Source organism: Panthera leo, chromosome A3 (genome assembly GCF_018350215.1).
Source record: "Panthera leo isolate Ple1 chromosome A3, P.leo_Ple1_pat1.1, whole genome shotgun sequence".
In the NCBI taxonomy this organism is placed as follows: Eukaryota; Metazoa; Chordata; class Mammalia; order Carnivora; family Felidae; genus Panthera; species Panthera leo.
The window spans coordinates 103,574,287-103,595,240 of NC_056681.1; the positions used below are offsets into that span (position 1 = coordinate 103,574,287).

At 39.5% G+C, this 20,954-nt stretch overlaps 1 protein-coding gene across 1 annotated transcript in view; it reads right to left on the minus strand.

Annotated features, from left to right (window-relative positions):
- Nucleotides 1-1,142: 1,142 nt before the first annotated feature.
- ACOXL (acyl-CoA oxidase like) overlaps nt 1,143-20,954 on the minus strand; it is a 344,180-nt gene continuing 324,368 nt past the window's right edge. The window contains exons 16-17 of the mRNA XM_042930333.1: nt 20,537-20,638; nt 1,143-1,202 (exon numbers count right to left, since the gene is read on the minus strand). Coding sequence (XP_042786267.1) covers nt 1,143-1,202; nt 20,537-20,638 — 162 coding nt within the window. The remainder of the gene's footprint in view (nt 1,203-20,536; nt 20,639-20,954) is intronic.

Consider the following 20,954-nt stretch of genomic DNA (forward strand, 5'->3'; position numbering starts at 1 on the left):
CTTATTTTTGTTGTCTGTCTTTATCCTCCGTGGAAAAGTCATCCATAATCCTCTGCTCTGTTGTTATACTAAAAATCTGGTGTGAGAATCCTTTCCACTCTTGTTTTGTAGCCTCCTGATTCAAACCCTCACCACGTTCTTCAGATTCTTGCCTCACAAGATTACCTTTCTCGAGTGTTGTTTTGATCTGATCATTTTTCTTCTGAAAAGCCCAGAATCACTTCCACTTGCTACTCAGTTTAGTTTTAAAGTAAAATTCTTGATTGTGAACTTGAGTCCTTTAATAGAATTTGATTTATGGAGTTCCCACAACTAGTTTCCTCACCTACAACCCAAGCACAATCTGCCCCTTCTGCTTGGGCCAAGCAAATTTATCTTGCTTTCCACTTGACGCTCTTCATTACCTTTCACTGAATCACCACATTTCCCACTCCCCCTTACTTGGCCTACCATAACTTAATTAAGCCTCTTTCAAACTTTCTGTTCTTGGTTGCAGGTTGACGGCCTGAGTACGGCCATCGGGAAATAGTTGCTGTGTTAGCTGAAGGAACATGAACATGTCATTTAACTTTGCTCCAAGTAACATACCTCATAACTGGCACAACCAGGGTTTTAATCCAGAGCTTTCTTTCTGCTTCTACAGCCCCGTCTACCCATTCTGCCTCCATCTTTACCCCCTGTCTCCCCCTGTTTCCATCTCTGGAGGGTAGAGGGTTGCCATGAGGAAATGCCTCTGCTCCTGTCCAAACGTGTGGCCCCTGATGTTCTTTCTAAGTCAAAATCGATATTCCATATGTGCTGAGAGTGGGGAATGTGGGTCTGGCCAGCCATGCTGGCTCAGATTCCCCAAGAGGGCTAGGGCAGTAATGGGCAGCCCAGGGGGCCTCTAGGATCTTGCCACTAGAGGGAGGTGCTGAGGGCCTTGGCTTCAGAGCCAGCTGCCATGATACAAAAAGGCCAGCCTGATGATCTGGATGCCCTTCCTGAGAAGGATAAGCCTCCAAGTCTCCAGAAACTATGTCCGGGCCAGTGGGGCTTAGACACAAGGGTATTCAAGGAAACAGGTTTTCTTCCTGTAAAGGGAGGGCCACTTGCTCTGCAGATTCTTCTTCAGGAAGCTGGATGAACTCTGCCGCACAGGTCTACAGGCCCTCTCTGCTCCTCTGATCCGTACCATAAGTCACCAAACACAATTCAAATCCCTTCAGAAGAGAAACATGCTGATCGTCACAGAATAGTCAGTGAAAACTGTCACAATCCAGTAAAATTCAATCTGCAGCTATTACAACTTTTTGTGGAGACGTCCAAACTCGCTGAATTCACACAGGCAGGCTGTGATCTTACTTCTCTCCCATCCATTCACCTTTCCTAAAGAATTGCCAGCCTCTGTAGGAAAAGGGTCACAGTGGTAGGTCTGTAACAGCTAATTTGCTATCTTAGCCCAAATGCCTGGCTAGTGGTAAATGTAAAGAAAAACATACCCGAAACACTCACATGGGGGCATAATAGCACACTACGTGCGATGATTCTAACTCTCTCAATTTACCCAACAACCACTGGAAAGGGGAGCTCAGCTCTTGTTTTTACTGGCCGCTCGCATCTCAAGCCTGCCAGAGCTTAGCATATTGGGCCTCCTGGTCCCAAGAACATGTACATTCCCATGGTTTTCTCTACAGCCAAGTTCCATTAGCAAGAAAGGAAATTCTGTGGTTGTATTAAATAATCAGGACTCCGGCTTAGTATTTTCTCTGAATCAGTATAAATTATACTTTATTTGATTAGTTCTTCAGCTAATAAAAATATTTAGTTATAATCTGAAATGTTAGAATGGAGAAATTGCCTTCCTTAACAAACAAAAACAAAATACCTCATTTCACCTGCCCCAAGAGTTCATTTTGAGGAGAGACAAATTAACCTTCAAAATGTTCTTCCTATCACAATGTTTTTCAACTGGAGAGTACACAATCCTGGTATTTTCTAAATATTACTGACAATGCCCATTTCAGTAAAGGAGTGGGACTTTTGAACCCTAATGCTGTGACCTCGAAGCCGTGATTACCTTTCTTATCTTTAAAATATAAGGATTAAGCAAGTTTGGCACAAGGCGAGTATTTACAAATATTACTATTATCATGTGTTCTTTACTTAGCAAGAAAAAAAATTTCTTTAACACTCTGGCATTTTCCATTATGAAGTCTGCTTAATCATCATTACCTAAAACAAGAATGCTGAGACAGAGACATCAACTTTAACCACTTAATAAGAACTTCTGACATTTATTCACGCTGCTACTGATTCATAAGAGGAAAAGTTTTAAAAGAAGAAAAGTGCATATAGCTTTCCCTTTAGAATACAGGAAACCATATAAAAGTATTGGCAATGGAATTAAAGTAACCACAATGCCGCTCTTGGTAGCATTTTCTACAAAGACATTTACGTGAAACTAGAAAGAATATTAAATTAGGTGGTTATAATAAAGCTTCACACCTATTAGCGTTACACCTTTTCAGACAAAAGAATACAGTAGTTTAATCAACTGATAGTTCAACCTTGTAAATACAGACCCAAAGAAATGTAAGCATACCCAAGAAGGAATAATTTTCAGTCCAAAATTTTTTTCAAGAAACAGAAGCCCCACAAACTGCCAGAACATAACAGTAAAACCCAAGATATTAGGGAGAAATTCTGTGGCAGTGGGTCCTGGAGCTTTGAATTTCATGGACCCAAACAATGTCAAAAGTAATGTTTTATATCAAAAAATTTAGTTTATTTTCTTAACATGAACATATGCATGATTGGTATATTTGAGAAAAATCCTTCCTCGTTTTTTTCTTTAACTAATATTTCATGAAAACTTCAAAAATAATCAGGACCTGAAGCAGTAATTTGACAACACTGTGTCCTGATGCTTTGAAAGAAATTTGGGAGGACTTGTACTTCTAGTTAGAATGTAGAAAGATTCAAGAGAACTTTGATCCCATAGTTACAACCAGAAGTTGAACCCAATGGAGAATCGAAGATATCCCAGACTATAGTCTAACATCCTCCCAGCTCAACTGCTGACAGGACAAAAAAGGCAGTATGGGAGTGGGGGGTGTGTGGGAATTGGACTAGGGACAATGACCTTGGTCTAATTAAAGCAGCCCTTGCTCGACTTGACTCTTGGTGGGATCTTTATAAAACATATAGGTTGAAAAGAAAGAAGTCAGTCTTTTTATTTTTAGATGTCATGACTGAGTACTTAGAAAATCTCAGGGAATCTACAAATAAAATGCTTGAACTATTAGGTGAGTTAGTGAGCTTATGTATACAAGGCAATGTACAAGAATTAATTGTGTGTGTACTAAATATGAAACATACATATAGAAAATTAAAATTTTAAATACATAATTTGCAATAGCTTTGAAAAATAAAAAAAAACCACTTTGTAATAAATTTAATGAAATCTGTTCAAGAACTCTATTACTGAAAATTCTAAAACATTGTTGGAAAGAATTGAATACATGAAGAGACATACCATGTTCATGGACTGTTAAAACATCAATTCCCCCCAAACTGATATATAGGTTTAATGGAATCACAATCAAAATCCTAGCTGTCCCCTTCTTTATTCCATGAAATTCACAAGCTAATTCTAAAATATGTATGGAAATAGGCAGTTTTCAGAATAACAAAAAACAATTTTGAAAAGGAATAAAAAATCTGAAGGCCTTACATTTTCTGGTATAAAATTTAATATAATAATAAAGACAGAATTAGCAAAATAGGAGATAAGTACATCAGTGGACTAGAATAGAGAGCCCAGAGACAAACCCACACTTACATGATCAATTTTTTCTTAATAAGAAGCCAAAATATTTCCATGGATAAAGGACAATCTTTTTTTTTTTTTAAGTTTATTTATTTTGAGAAAGAGAGAGAGAGAGAGCAAGAGCATGCACACACGAGTGGGGGAAGGGCAGAGAGAGAGAGGGAGAGAGAGAATCCCGAGCAGGCTCCACACTGTCAGGGCAGAGCCTGACACGGGGCTCGAATCCATGAACTCTAAGATCATGACCTGAGCCAAAATCAAGAGTTGGACACTTAACTGACTGAACCACCCAGGTGCTAATAAAGGATAATCTTTTTAACAAATGTTGCTTGAACACTTGGATAACTGTATAAAAAATAATGAACTTCAACGCCTACCTCATACTATACTCAGAAATTTATTTGAGATAAGACATAGACCAAAATGTAAAAGCAAAAATCACATAGCTTCTAGAAGAAAGCATGAGAGAATATCTTTGCAAACTTGAGTTAGGCAAAGATTTCTTAGACAAGGCCCAAAGACACTGACAAAAAATTTTAAGTTGACAATTTTTTTTCCATTGAACTTAAAACCTTCAGCTTCTTAAAAGATACTGTTAAGAAAATGAATAGGCCGCAGACTGGGAAAATTCCAAATACTTGTATGTAGAATGTATAAGTCTTATAACTCAACATTTAAAACAATAATAACACACAGTTTAAAAATGGACAAAAGACTAAGACATAAGAAGAAACAATAAGCACCTTGAAAGGGTGCCCAACACCATTAAATACTAGGGAAATGAAAATTAATACACAATGAGATATTACTACGCATCCACTAAAATGGCTAAAATTTAAAAGAGTGACAACACCAAATGTTGATGAGAATGTGGAAAAATGGAACCTTTATATGTTACTAGTGGGGATGTAAAATGATATAATCACTTTTAAAAGAACTGTTTATGGTTCTTAAACAGTTCAATAAATGTCTACCATACCACCTATTCTAAGTATTCACCAAAAGACATGAAAACATGTCAAAAAAAACCTTGTATAAAAATGATCCTGACAATTTTATTCATAATAATACTGATCCATGATACCATAAATGTCAATCAACAGAAGAATAAACAATTTTTTAATTGTTTTCTAATGCAAGAAAAAAATGAAAAGTAAGTCTTAAAGTCTTCAGTTATTTTTTCTTTCCATAGTGAGTATAAATATACCCATGGAATGATGCAGCTGAGGTCAGTTGGAGGTAACAAGGCCAATTGCTCAAGATTGATATAGCAGGGGCCTAGAGAGATCATTTGGGAAAGAGAAGGAGTTGGGAGATATCTCTACAGTGAAATATCACTCAGAAAAAAAAAAAGGAAAAAATGAACTACTGAACATCTCATAAACATCAAGTTGAGCAAAAGGAGAGTCTATTTGCTTCCATTCCTGTAACGCTCTAGAGCAGCCAAACTGAAATGTAATGACAAAGTCAGAACCTTGGGGGCAAAAGGGAGGGATTGATGGAAACAGGCTGAGGGAAATCTCTTGGGTGATGGGGTGTACATTATACAATCTACAATTTTATTTGTCAAAACTCAATGAACTGTACCACTAATATTTGTATACTTCAGTATATGTAAAGTAGACCTCATTTCTTTTCAATTAAGAGAAAAGGAAAGGAAAAAATCAATATGGGGCAAACCAACATGTAATTGCCTACATATATATATATATATATATATATATATATATATAGTCAAGTAAGGATATCAAAAAAATGGACCACTATCACTATTTTATTTAAATGGTAACATTCAGCACCTAAAAAGTAGGAAGAACATAATGACATTTTTAATGAAAAACTATTTTTCATTACAAAAAACTCAATATATTTTATTTTTCTCATTTTACCATAGATAGGTTAACTCCTTTCCTAGGAAAATTTCTTGCTTGGGCTTATAGGAATCAGGATTGTATGGTTCTAGGCCAGCAAGGACTGGAAAGAATCCTCCAGATAAAGTAAGATATTGTCACTGGATGAAACAGTTGCAGGCAGACTCTTCAGCACGAGAACAGAGGGGCTGGGGATGGTTCAAGTGAAAAAGGACTAAAAAAATTGAAGATCCGGGGAGGCCATCAGTCTGAGTTCAAATGAAATCATGAAGCTCTCCAGAAAACATTCTATCAGATACCATTTTTTCTTCTCAAAAATCATAGTCAAAGCCCACTTTGACATATATATATATAGTCCATATATAGTTTATATATATATATAGCAGGGTTTTGTTCAGGTTTTGTCATATATATATTACAAACATAAGAAGACTCAAATGTGAGGAGAAGACAACAGTCTGTTGAGGGATATGGGGAGCTGAGGAATGACACAGTGGTGAATTCTCTGGGTTTCCTTTTTACCTCATATATCCCACACTCAGAGTTAAAGAAGATGTCAACCCAAGAACATTAATAGATGCAGATATAAACCCCAACAAAAGCATGTCCTCTCCAGTCAAAAGGGGCTGTCAAGCAAGGCAGAAAATTTTTAGACAATAACCACCCTACTCCAGCCAAACACCATAGAAGACTATGGCTCTATCAACATGTCTTCTCAAGGCTGAGTGGGGAGCTTAGTCTTCCACCCTTGCCAGGCTGTAGTGAGGTGTCTGCCATCATGACAGTGGAGACCACATGGGGAGGCTAGGCTTCCACCTACACCTGGCAATAGAGATGCACTCCTTCCTCTTCCAGATGGAGTGCTGTAAAGGAGGCCTAGTGAAAGGAAGGATTTAACCATTGCATGGTGATAGCAAAGACACTGCCAGTGTTAATGGAGACAATGTGGGGAGCAGCAATGAAGCTCTCCTACCCTTCACCACCAGGAAGGTATCAGTGGAGGCCCAGTTGGCAACTGTAAGTTCTACCCTCACCCAACAGTAAAAAGGAGCCCCCCTTAGATATCAGCAGAGGTTGAATGGAGAATTGACTTCTGTCCCTATAGGGCAGTAGTAAGGTAGTATGCTCCTTTTCTCCCACTGGAGCAATGGATCAAAAACAGAAGGCTTAAACAAAATCCCACTGTTTCATAATTTAATACCTCAAATGTCCAGGTTTCAATCAGAAGTCAAACTGAAGAAAAAGACAACCAATAGTTGCCAATACCGAGATGACAGAAATGCTAGAATTATCAAGCAAAGATTTTAAAGCAACCTTCATAAAAATGCTTCAACAATCAGATATGACCACACTTGAAACAAACAAACAAAAAATCTCAGCAAAGAAATAGGAAATACAAAAAAACAAATAGAAATGTGAGGACTGAAAAATATAATGACCTGTATAAAAACTCAGTGGATATCCTCAACAGCAAAATTTAGGAGATAGGGGAAAGAATCAGGAAACTGGAAAACAGAACAATAGAAATTATGACTCCGAACAATGGAAAGAAAATAGACTGAAAAAAAATGAACAGAGGCTTAGGGACCTGTGTGATTATAAAAAAAAAAAAATATCTAACTTAAGTGTTATCAGAGTTACAGAAGTAGAAGAAAGGGAGGTAGGACTAAAAAGCACTTAATGAAATGACCAAAAAAAAAATTCCCCATTTTTGCCAAAAGACAGAAACCAACAAATTCAAAAAGCTGAGCAAACCTGACCCAGGATAAACCCAAAGAAATCCACACATGGAACATCATAGTTAAACTTTTGAAAACTAAAGACCCACCCCCTCCAAAAAATCTTGAAGGTAGAGAGAAATAACACACTTTACTTATAAGGGAAAAAACGATTTGAATGACAATGGATTTTAATTATTAACCATGAAGCCAAAAATGCCTTCAGGTGCTGAAAGAAAAGAACCCTCATCCCAGAATCCTATATCTAGTGAAATACTGTCCTATTTTCAGATGACATGTTTGTCTATGTAGAAAATTCCAAGGAATTTGTAAGAACTCCTAGAATTAATAAGTAAGTTCAGAAAGATTATAGATTATAAGAATAATAAATAAAAATCAACTATCTCCACATACTAGTGATGGGTGTGTAGACACTTAAAATAAAATATGCAATACAATTTACAACCTCTCGAAAAAACAAAAGAAATAAATAATTAGGTGTAAATCTAACAAAACATGTATAAGACTTGTATGTCAAAAACAACAATGTGCTGATAAAAGAAATGAAAGGAAATCTATATAAATGGAGAGACATACCATATTCATGGATTAGAACATTTAGCATCATAATTTTCATATGTTTATTTATTTTTGAGAGAGAGAGCGAGAGCAGGGGGAGGGGCAGAGAGAGGGAGAGAGAGAATTTCAAGCACACTTTGTGCTGTCAGCTCAGAGCCCAACGAGGGGCTCAAACTCATAAACTGTGAGATCATGACCTGAGTAGAGATCAAGAGTTGGGTGCTTAACCGACTAAGCCACCTAGGCACCCCAGATCCAGTATAGCATTGATGTCACTTTTCCAAAAACTGTTATACAGATTTAACATAATTCCTATCAAAATCCTACCAAGATTTTTCAAATAATATAGATAAGATTATTCTAATATTTACATGGAAAGGGAAAGAAAGAAAATGCTAAAACAATTTTGAAAAAGAATAAAGTGAGAGGAAAAACTTCAGCAGATTTCAAGATTTATGTAACTACAGTAATCACGACTGACCATATGATATTGGCAGAGGCATAGACACATAGATCCATGGATCAAAACTGAGACTGCAAAAAAATAAAAATAAAAAAAAAACTGAGACTGCAGAAACAGGACTATACAAATATGTCCAACTGCTTAGATAAAGATGTTAAAGCAATTCAGTGGAGGAAAGATAGCCTTTCAACAAATTTTTCCTGGAGCAATTGGACATTCTTAGACCAACAAAATGAATCTCAACCCAAATCTCCTAACTTATACAAAAATTAACTCACAATGAATTGTGGACCGAAATGTAAACTGTAGAAGTAAAAAAGTTTAGAAAAAAACTGTAGGATAAAGTCTTCAGGACCTAGGGATATGTGAAAAATTATGAGACATACACCAAAAGTAGGATCCATAAAAGGAAAACTGATAAACTGGATTTCATCAAAATTAAGAACTTTTACTCTGGAAAAAAGACTATGTCAAGATAGAAGGACAAGCCAGAAGAAAATATTTACAAACTATCTGACAAAGGGCTAGTATCTAGAATATATAAAGAACTCTAAAAACTCAACAGTTAAAAAAAAAAAAAAAAACAACTACCAAATCCAATTAGAACATGGGCAAAAGATGTCAGAGCAGACATTTCAACAAGGAGGATATACAAATGGCATATAAACACATGAAAAAACGTTCAACATCATTATCCATTAGGGAAACACAACTTAAATCCACAATAAATATTACTATATATCTATCAGAGTGGCTAAAATAGAAAATAGTGACACCATGAAAGGCTAATGAGGACATGAAGAAATGGAATCACTCCTACATTGCTGGTGGGAATGTTAAATGTTACAGCCACTCTGAAAAATAGTTCAGCAATTTCTTTTTAAAAAAAAATCATCATGTACCCACCATTTGACCCAGCAAACACATTCTTGGGAATTTACTCTAGAGAAATTAAAACCTATATTCATACCAAAACCTATGCACAAATGTTTATAATAGCTTTATTCCTAATAGTCAAAACTGGAAGAAAACCAGATGTCTTTCAATGAGTGAATGGTTTAACAAACTGTGCTACATCCACTCCATGGAGTACTCCTTTGTAATAAAAAGAAACAGACTACTGATAGATGCAACAACTTGGATGGATTTCTAGAAGATTATGCTGGGTGGAAAAAGTCAGCCCCGAAAGGTTGCATATTATGTGATCCCATTTGCACAACTTGGAATGACAAAATGATAGAGATGGAGGACAGATTTGTGTTTGCTAAGAATTATAGGGGAGGCAAGGGAAGGAAACAGGGTGTGCCTATAAAACAGACACAGGAGGAACCTCCGTGGTGACGAGAAAGCTCTGTATATTTACCATACCATGTCAAAATTGGGGTGTGATATTGTACTATGGTTCTGCAGCTGATGCCATTGGGGGAAACTAGGTAAAATAATATGAAATATCTCTGTATTGGTTCCTATAAGTGCATGTGGATCTATGATCTCTCAAAATAAAAAGTTTAATTACCCTCCCCATATCATGGTCAGCATAAATTTCAGATTGGGTTTCAACAAAAGGTTTTATATAAGTAAAACAGAAGATTCTTCTTTTCATTATTTTTAGTTGGAGCATAACGTGCATGCAGAGATAGAAATAACAAGTATACACCAGCTTGCTAAATTATTACAAAAGGAACATACTCATGTAACCATCACCCAGATTAAGAAATAGATCACCCGTATCCCAAAAGACCCTACAAAAAGTCACACACTTGATTTGGATATTCTTCTTACATTGTCTCAGCAATAGCCAATTTGGTTACAGAATTAAGGCCTGGTAGTTCTGTGATGGGGATGACCAGTGTCCAGGGAAGGACAGACCTGTGGGTTCTCACAAGTGAGTCCTGTCCATTGTGCTTTAAAATGGGACCACCCCTATTTTGTGTAGTTACTAAGTACCAGGTGCTTTGAGTCCCCCAGAAGACAGAAGGAGTAGAGAAGGCCACAGCCATATCTAGTCTCTAAAATCAAAGGAAAAAGGTAACAGCATCAGAAAAAGAAAAGCAGCTACAAACACGTTTTATTTTGTAAAAAAATATTCATTTCTAGCTAGAATATGAATTTCTAACAAAATGGATATAGTAGGGACCATTCCTGTTTTGAGTTCAGTAATTCACTTAAATTGTATTATTATGGAATCATAATAAAACCGACCTTGTCCTTAACTGTAACACGGTTTGCCTTGCATGCTTACACAGAGCTGAATTCCATCTCCTAAAAGGTCTTTTTATTATAACACAGCTACTCTTAGGAACACATTTTGCCAGTGGGAAATTCTCGCTGTGCATCCTGGAGTAAGGGGGTGAACCCTGAGACTTTCATGGAGAAAGGATGGAGAAGGATGCCCTAGTTACCCAGCACTTCAAATATCACCCCAAGGAGCCCAGGATAATGCAGCTGCCAGAAGAACCCAGGGGCTGGAGATCAGCAGAACAAACTGCTCTCTCCTGTGGTTCTAACAAGTTGACCTTGAGAATAAGAGAAACAGAATGATGCTGGTTCATTCCCCAGATACACAAAACTGTAGTATGGGGCAAAGCATGAGGGTTGACCAGGTGGCTGCCACGTGGAAACCAGGATTGCAGGAGTGGTGACCTCACAGTCCTTGGTCAAACTGAAGAAATCAAATCCCACTTGTATTTTCTTAACCTCAGTTGAGTGGTGTCCATTTATAGGTTCAACAATGCATTTTATGCTGCTGAGGAGCAGGCTGGGCCCAGGGGTAAAGGGCAGGGGGAAGGGAAAAGAGAGAACCCACTTTCTTAGTATCTGTTGGTACTGATATTTTCCCTGGCTCTCTGTGTGAGGTCTCCAGCTCTGGAAAGAGAAGGTGGACCAGGATGCGTTCATATTCTAGTTGGTCCCTGCTGTCTCCTGCAGGTGAACCAAGGGGTTCTACAGAAGTGAAAGAAGGTTAAAACCAGTTCCGAGGATGCTTTCAAATCAATGGAGACTTTAAAATTTGACTCTGTTGCATTCTCTGTATGACCACTCCATTGTGCTATTATTTCATAACACCCAGTTTCTTCACCAAAGCCACCAAACAGGAGATGTCCCTTCCCACCCTGATGGGATGGGTGCCTGTGGTTACATTCCATACAAGCTTCTCCACTCAGCCTGTAGAACAGAGCCAAGCGTCACAACCTCATCACTTGCTTGTAGCCAAGTCAGATGGGCCTTGCTGGGTAAGTGGGACCAGGGTGAGGGAACCACAGATTCCTTCTCAAATTCCTTACAAAAAAAAAATCAAGAGTCTGTGGGTAGTAGACGAGGCCAAGGAACTGAGACACCCTACCTCCCTTTCCCTGTTCAAGCATGTTTTAATGTCCTATGCCCTAAAATCCCAGTTCGTGTTGTATTTGTTTCTGGTACCTGAGCATCTGTTCAGATGCCGTGATGCAGATGGTTTGGGAAAATGAAAATAGAAGAATAGGAAATCTGAGTGTCCATTGAAAAGAAGCCTTTAACAGAAGCAGCATGGAAAGCAGCCATACTGCATTTGTAGGAAGTGAAGGGCAGGTGTACCGTTTCTAAGCATCACAGGTACAAGTATAAGGTACATGTTCTTGAAGCTGAGATTTGAGAAGGGCTAACATCCCAACACCATCTTCCCAGCTTAGAACTCCTCCTTAAGTTTTCTTCCTGGTTTGTTTCTTCTACCCCAAGCCTTTTGGCCACAAGGCAATGGCTGAATTTATATTCTTCACTTAGTTCAAAATAGCAAATAAGTGTGATCCATCTTCTAAATTTGAAGGATCCCAGTAGGGTCTTGGCTTTTGGGGTCTGGGGGTCTGCCACACTTCTGCACATTCTTACTCCAAGCCACATTTCCTAAGAATAAATCAATGTGTGTCATTGACATTAAGGTGGTACCTCTGCTCAGAAGTACTTGAATGACCGATCAGTCAATGGGCTTGAATGATTCCCCCCTGTGATGATTCAACCATTTGAATGACTAAACCGAAACTAAACTCCAAGCCTTAGTAGTTGTTGTAGACTCGAGCAGATACAGCCTAAGAGATCACTTGCCATCAACAGGCTCCCCTTGGCCTCCTTGCTACAACTGGGTCCCTGAGCAGCTCTCTCTTACACAGGGAGAGAAGGGATCGTCCCTTTCAGTGGAGCAGACCAAGGCTACCAGGGGCTGGGTCTGTTCCTGTGTGCCCTTGTTGCCAAGGGTGCAGAAGAGGACTTAGGCTTGTCCTTCTGGTCACTGTTCCAGTGCTAAATCTGGGCTTCACCCTAGAACACCCTAGCACATCAGTGGGCACACCAAAATGAAAACAGTCTTGAAGGCATGGGGGAATGACTTAGATGGGACAAGGTGCCAGCCATCTGTCGCCCCAGCAGAAACTGTGCACTTAGGAAGAAATTGACGGGTCATGGCTCAAACAGGACATCAAGGCAATGTTTGGGTGTAACATGATCAAATATTGGGGAAGGGTGTCAAGATTGCTTGGACATGGTCATGATTAGTATTTATTTTCTCTCTTCCTGAATGAAATTTTGGTTTTTAATAGTGTTACTCTTACAGGCAATCTCCCATGGCTTTTGGAAGGTGCCAAGGGTGGCCCTCCTTACGTCTGGGCAGGGTTATGCAGTCCTCTCTGACCTCCCTGCAGATCCTTTATAACATGCTTTCTCACGTGGTTCCATTATTTGGGTTTAGGGCAGGAAATAGAACCTGATTCAACATTTTGCTAAGTATTATTTTCACCACACTGAATAGGGTCGTTTTTGATCTGCAACCCACAGCTGGGCTGTGGTTCTCTCAACACACATAAACTTTAAAGCTTCCTCCTGTGTTGATTTCTTGGCATGAGCTGACCACATGTCCCATGTACTTGCTTTTTCTTTGCATGTCACCGAGAGTCGTGTTCCAGTGCTGGTGGGCACTGACAGAGCAGGACAGCTGTGCCAGGAATTCAGGGTGCAAACACTCCAATGAGAAAAATGAGGCTCCTCTATGTAAAACTGAAATTTGCTTTAAAGGCTGGTGTAAAAGTAGGGACTCAAGGCCAAATATTCATTTGCAGTAAAATACACTATTTTAAGAAGTTGAAGTATTTGTTTTGTTTTGTCTCTCTCTTTTTTATTTAAAAAAAAACTTTTTTTTTAATGTTTGTTTATTTTTGAGATACAGAGAGAGCATGAACGGGGGAGGGTCAGAGAGAAAGGGAGACACAGAATCCGAAACAGGCTCCAGGCTCTGAGCTGTCAGCACAGAGCCCGACGCGGGGCTTGAACTCACAGACTGTGAGATCATGACCTGAGCCGAAGTCGGACGCTCAACCGACTGAGCCACCCAGGCGCCCCTCTCTCTCTTTTTTAAGCAAACGAAGTTGGTTTTAGTGGATATACACAATTAATAACTGGTAGATTATTTTGAAAGTCTTGCCTTCTTAACATGAGCCTTGGCTGATTGCTACTCCCTAATGCTGATAATTATCTGAAGAAAAATAAATCCAAATGTCTAGGTTAATGAAGAATGAAACAGGATAATGCCTGGATGCTAAATTTTCCAAGAACAAAGCACACATTTGTTTTATACATACCCCTGCTAAAGTACCTAATGGAAAGGGCACAGAAATCTGTTACTTAGGAGCATTTTTCTTTTTTATTTATTCATTTCAAGAGAGACAGTGAGAACAAGCAGGGGAGGGGCAGAGAGAGAGGGAGAGAGAGAATCCCAAGCAGGCTCCACACTGTCAGCACCGAGCTCAATGCAGGGTTTGAACCCACGGAACGCAAGACCATGACCTGAGCTGAAATCAAGAGTCAGATACGCAGCCGACTGAACCATCCAGGCACCCCAGCTTAGGGGCATTGTTATGATGGAGTCCTGGGGATATTGCCACAGGACTGCCTTTGAGCCAGGGCCCTACCTACTTTGAGGACATAAAGGTGGAGCCAGCTCATCCTACAATTTGGGCCTGGGAACACTGAGAACAGCAGTGTACTAGAGTCCCAAAGCCTCGCCTTTACCACTGCCTGAATCAGCAGTAAACCAGCCTTAGTCTCCCAATCCATAAAGTGGATTAACAGCGATTCACACTACAGGGTGCTTGTGGGGATTACACAGGATAAGGAATGTGGACGAGCTCTGTCAACAGCGAAGTTCCAGACAAAAGAAAGGAGTTAGTTATCACAGCTATGAAGGGCGGTTGGGGGATCAGCTGGAGTCTAAAAAGAAAACAAACCCCAACCCAACCCCCTCTCCTATGGGCTCCAGTTGGACAACAGGGCACTTATGCTGCCTTTGGAATATGTGGATGGATTTTACCTACTCGGGGACATCAGGCAGGCCCCTGCGAAGCTTTTGAACTCAGCTGTTGTAGTGCCCCATGCAGACAAGCAGGATGATCCATCTGGGATTAGGAGTTCTGGTTTCTCTGCTCAGCTAGAATCTTGGGCAGTCTTTTAACTTCGCTGTTGCAGAGTTTCACTCATTTGTTGAATGGGGATTACATCAGCCTTACTTACCTGGAAGATCTTTATGAGAATGAAATTCCATTTTGTTTTCTTTTAGCATAAATACACGCATTGCTGATTATCAGAGCCCAGACCTGCAGCATCACTCCTGGGTGTTCGGAAGTTTTCTTATTTATAATCAGCCCCGGCTGACTGCTATTCCCTGATGCTTTATTTTTTTCTTAATAAACCTTTTATTTTGGAATACTTTTGGATTTATGGAAAAGTTCCAAAGATAATATGGAGCGTTCTCATATGCGCTTCACCCGGTTTCTCCTAATGTTAACATCGTACATAACTATGGTCCATTGTAAAAACTAAGAGGTCCATATTGGTACGTTAATACTAGCAAACTACAATTTATTCATATTTCATCAGTTTTTCTACTAATGTCCTTTTTCTCTTCCAGGACTCAGTCCAGGACACTGCACTGAATTTAGATATCATGACTCCTTAAGTCTCTTCTGGTCTGTGTTGTTGTTTTTTTTTTTTTAGTTTTTCCTTGTCTTTCATGCACTGGCAGTTTGAGGGCTGGTTAGGTATTGTGTAGACCGTACTTCCATCTGATTCCCTCTGACATTTTTGTAGATAAGTGGTATGGATTTTTGTAGATAAGTGAAGTGCTGTTTTCACCGCATAATATCATCAGTATATGTCATCAACACAACTTATTACTCGTGATCACCTACTGTACTTGGTTAAGGTGGGATCTGCCAGATTTCTCCACTGTAAAGTAACTGTTTTCCCTGTCAATGCTCTGTTCTCTAAAATAAAAGAAAATTTTTTCACACTGGTCAGTGTGTCTAAAATTAACAACTCAGGAAACAACAGATGTTGGCGAGGATGTGGAGAAAGGGAAGCCCTTTTGCCCTGTTGGTGGGAATGCAAACTGGTGCAGCCGCTCTGGAAAACAGTGTGGAGGTTCCTCAAAAATTAAAAATACAATTGCCCTACAATGCAGTGATAGCACTACTAGGAATTTATCCAAAGGATACAGGAGTGCTGATTTCTAGGTGCACATGTAGCCCAATGTTTATAGCAACGCTATCAACAATAACCAAATTATGGAAAGAGCCCAAATGTCCATCAACTGATGAATGGATAAAGATCACACACACACACACACACACACACACACACACACACACACACACACTAGAATACTACCTGGCGATGAAAAAGAATGAAATCTTGCCATTTGTAACAACGCGGACGGAACTGGAGGGTATTATGCTAAATGAAATAAGTCAGTTAGAGACAGATATCATACGTTTTCACTCATATGATGTGGAATTTGAGAAACTTAGCAGAAGACCATAGGGAAGGGAAGGAAAAGTAAGTTGCAGAGAGAGAAGGAGGCAAACCATAAAAGACTCTTAAATACAGACAACAAACTGGGGGCTGATGGGAGCGGGGGGCTGGAGGGTGGGGAAAATGGCCATGTGATGGGCATTGAGGAGGGTACTTGTTGGGATGAGCACTGGGTGTTGTACGTAAGTGATGAATTAGAGGAATCTACTCCCGAAGCCAAGACTACACTATGTACACTGTAGGTTAGCTAACTTGACAATAAATTATTAAAAATAAATAAATAAATAAATAAATAAATAAATAAGAAAGGAAAAGAAAAGAAAGGAAGAGAAGAAGAGAAGGGAAGATAAGAGAAAAGAAAAAAGAAAAGAAAACCATGGAGTCCAACCCACACTCAAGGGACATGAATTAGGTTTCATTTACTGAATCTACATACATTAGTAAGAAAGACTGGTCTTTTTTAACCCCAGTTATTTATCCATTTCATCATTTATTTATATCATTATGGACTTATATTTAATTATTTTATACTTGGGGTTATAATCCTATGCTCAGACTGTTCCAGCTTTGGCCACTGGGAACTCTAAGTTGACTCATTCTAGTGTCCCCTTGACATACCCCGCAATTATGGGGTATTTTGTTTTAGTTTTCATTTTGGGCACTTTCTTACCTTCTAGCACTGAAGGATGCCTCAGGCTTATCTTATGTATGCATTGCCCCATTCTTGGAATCAGTCATTTCTTCAGGTACCCTGCTTCCTTTTATTGGAAAGTGGCACTAGAAGCGAGAACTGGACACTGAATGTCCTTGTTGTTATTAGCTACTGCTGATTTTTATCCAAATAAAATAAATGAAAATGTTTAGAGTCAGGGAGGTATGGGTTTTTTACTAGCTGTGTTACTTTGGGCAGGTTACTTTTCCATGTTGGGTTTCCATTTCCTCACCTGTGTAAGGATAATGAAAATGACTTAAAGAGCAGTTGTGGGGTCAAGTGGTATAACACTGTAGGAACTTTGCTTCTGATGCTAGAGAGCTAGATTTTTCCCCCCAACCATTCTGCTGAAAACAACCAAAATTCTTAGAGAAAATACAGGAATCATCCAACAATGATCTGACAAAATAATAACGGCAAAAATTATGGGAAAGAAGGAACCAAAAGAAATGAACAAGTAAGAAAATTGCATTTACCCTGAAGGCATTTGCCATTTCCAGCAATTCTGAATTTTCACTTTGACAGCCTCATGGTGGCTGGGGTGGGGTAGGGGTGATGACAGTCAAAACTGGGGCTAGTACTAGGCAAGAAATTTAATAGGAGACCCTTGCTATAATAAGCTGGATGCCAAACAGCTATAACGCTGGGGGAGGGTGAAGCAATTACTGCTCTTACTTGAATTCTCCAAGTCTTATGGGAAACTCAAGCCTTGAGTTTGGTTTATGGTGGGTCTTAAACTGAGAGCACTTTCAGATGCTTTGTGAAGGGGAAGAAGGTGCCTTCAATTTGGCCTTCACATAAATCTCACAAATCATTTTCCAATAACAATGACCAACACATATTAAAAGATAACTACACACATAGCAGAAATAATAGACAAAAAGAACTAGACTGGTAAAGTCTTAAGATATTAGAATCATTTGCGATAAACTATGAAATAACTATGCTTCAATGCATAAAGAAATCAAGACAAAATTGAATATAACTTTAGGGTATAAGAAACTAAAAGGGACATAGGTGATATAAAACAAAAAAACAAAAAAGATTTTTTAAAATAAAAATCCTAACAAACAGGATTGAAACTTTAGGGGATGAATTAGTCAGAACATTAGATGCACCTAAAGAAAGAAAGCATCAATAAACTTGAAGAGTTATCATGTAAAGCACCTAGATCAGTTTCAGTAATATTAATCAGCCCTTTCCCCCTTTTCACCCTTTCACCAGCCCACTCCTGTTAAGCATCTCCAATTGGCCAAGAGTCCCAGACATTTTAATAAAAAGAAACTAGTAATAATATTTCTGAAACCTTGAAATCCCTTCAAAGGGGTGTGGCAGAAGTGGGAAGGGAAGCATTGGTGCCAGCTACATTACCCTCTCCCCTCTGGGAACACTGGGAAAGCCCAGAGAAGGGGTGAGTGCTCATGGCTGGCAGCCCTGAGATCTGCAAAAGAAAGCCTGGAAATGTCCTATAGGTCTGAGCAACCCAGATCTATAGATAAAGCTTGTTCCAAAATGTCTGTCTGTTCCCTGCTTATCTCCCAAGCTGCTCACTGATTCCAGGAAATGAAAAGTGTAGAAAGCACGTTGGACCAATAGTATATGAAAGTGCTTCAATGTCGTACGTGAAAGTTGGTTTCTTTTACTCAATATTCTTTTGATGTATTATTTACCTATTTTATATCACTGAAATACCTCATCACATGGATTTAAAATCTTCCTTCATGTAGCTTTTTTTTTCTTAAATTAAAAATATTCTTTTCCTCCCCAAAGTGGGCATTTTCTTGGTAGGCAAATGCCCCAAAGTGGGCATTTTCTTGTCTCCAAAGACAGCTGCCATCAATTTTTCCTTCCTTAGATGTGCATGATGTGCACGCTGCTCCTCACAATGAGAGGGGAAGTCTCTTCTCTAGCCCAAATCTGTGCTGGCCTTGTGAGTCCCTTGGGCCAACAGAATGCGGCTGAAGGAACACTATGTTAGCAGTGGGCCTAGCCTTGAGATGACTGGCATCTCCCACTTCCTCTTTGGAAGCCAGTCATCATGTAAAACATTCAGCCCTCCTGACACTACTACGCTGTGGGGAAGGCCACACTAGGTCACACAGAAGGAGACAGTTGCCCAGCAGTCCCCAGATGTCCCTGCCACCCCAGCGGAGGTGACTGCTGTGAGTGCAGAGGCCGCCTTCATAGCCCCGGCAGGTACCTCAGGCAGCGGGAGAACCATCCAGCTGAGCCCCGTTCAGATGTGGAATCGCGACACGTAATGACTGGTTGTTCTAAGCCACTAAGTTTTAGGGTCGTTTGTTACACAGCAACAGATAACTGAAACATCCTTACATATGCTTTTCTTCAGAATTCTTGGTCTCCTGAAAGGGAAAAAGATTCTTCAAGGTTCTTCGGTGTCCACTGCAATCTGGCTCCTCTCCAGGCTTTCACTTGAGACATCAGCCAAACTGGTCTGCTCACCGTTTCTCAACATGTCTGCCCTAAGTACTCCTGCTTCTGTGATTTTACTCACTTCAACCAACCCTGTCTGAAGGCTCAAAACTGCACGGCCCCCTCCTCAGTCGAACCACCAGTTTGTTGGAATTTTCCACTCTTGAAAGTCTAGCAACAAGAATGACATTTGCTCCTAAGTCCTTAAGTGATCTCTGTCCTCTGAACTCTGAACTTATTCATTGGGAAGCCTCTGCTCCCTTGTGTCATTATTTGTGGCTAAAAAAATTTTTTTTTAAATTTTTTATTTTATTTTAGAGAGAGAACATGAGCTGGGGAGAGGGGCAGAGGGAGAGAGAGAGAAAGAAGCCCAAGAGGTCTCGATCCTCAGCACTGAGCCCAGTGCGGGGCTTGATCTCATGATCCCGGGATCATGACCTGAGCCAAAATCAAGAGAGGGATCCTCAACCAAATGAGCCACACAGGTGCCCCGTTATTTGTGGTTTAAAGTCAGCTTTGTGTCCTCAAATGTGATGAGCTCCTTTGAAGGCAAAGTCTGAGCATATACACCTGCTTATGTTATAGCATCTAATGGGGGACCCGGAAGAGAAGCTGTCAGAAAATGTGTTTTATACACGATTATGTTGTTTTATATTCTTTTCCTTTAGAGCAGCATCCTGGTGGTGGTTCACCGGCTCTGTCTTCATTTTCAGGTACTCTTAGCCATCACATTGAATTTCCATTACCATCACTGACATAAAAATACCACAGGTCTTCTTTCTGAATATGAAGAATGACTTAATAGGTTTTGCTAAGAAGCAGAAAAATGAAAATCACTTAATACATTTTTGGTTTTTGCCAAGACAAGGAAAATGCTTTTGATTCCCTCTTCTGCTTCTCATGTCAGACAGTTCATGCACAGTGAATCATTTCCTTGTCACTTAAACTCTGAAGTGTAATATGATCATGGTAGGCAATTCAAACATGTATGTGAAGTCCCAGGGGCATAAAAATCACTGAGTGGGAACTGATAAAAGATTGACAGGACTGTTTTCTAAGAAAGCAAAGAGCTCACGGCTGAAGTGCAAAGGGTTTCTTCTGCACATCGGGGACCCTTACCTGACTCCTAATCCTCGTGCTGGCCGTGGGAGTCAAATATTTATGTTCTAGATACCAGGCTCGCTCCTGAAACACCAGCTTGGTTCCATATAACAGACAAAACTAAGGCATGGGGGAAGAGGAGAGAAATGAACAAATGGTAATATATTAGAAAATGGAGACTCTAAGGAGGAGAAAGAGAAATAGCGTAAGGTCACATTTCATTAAATACTAAGAGCTAATACTTCCTCAATGTAAAATGGTCACATTTTTGAGGTGTAGTATATGTTTTACTAAAAAAAAACCCCATTCTGTATAAAATGTAAAGCGTATATAAAAGCAGAAAGAATCGCATGGTAAGCCGCCATGTGGCCACGCCCCCCAATTCAACAAATATGAATTCATGGCCAAACTTGTTTCGTCTGTAACCTCACCCAGT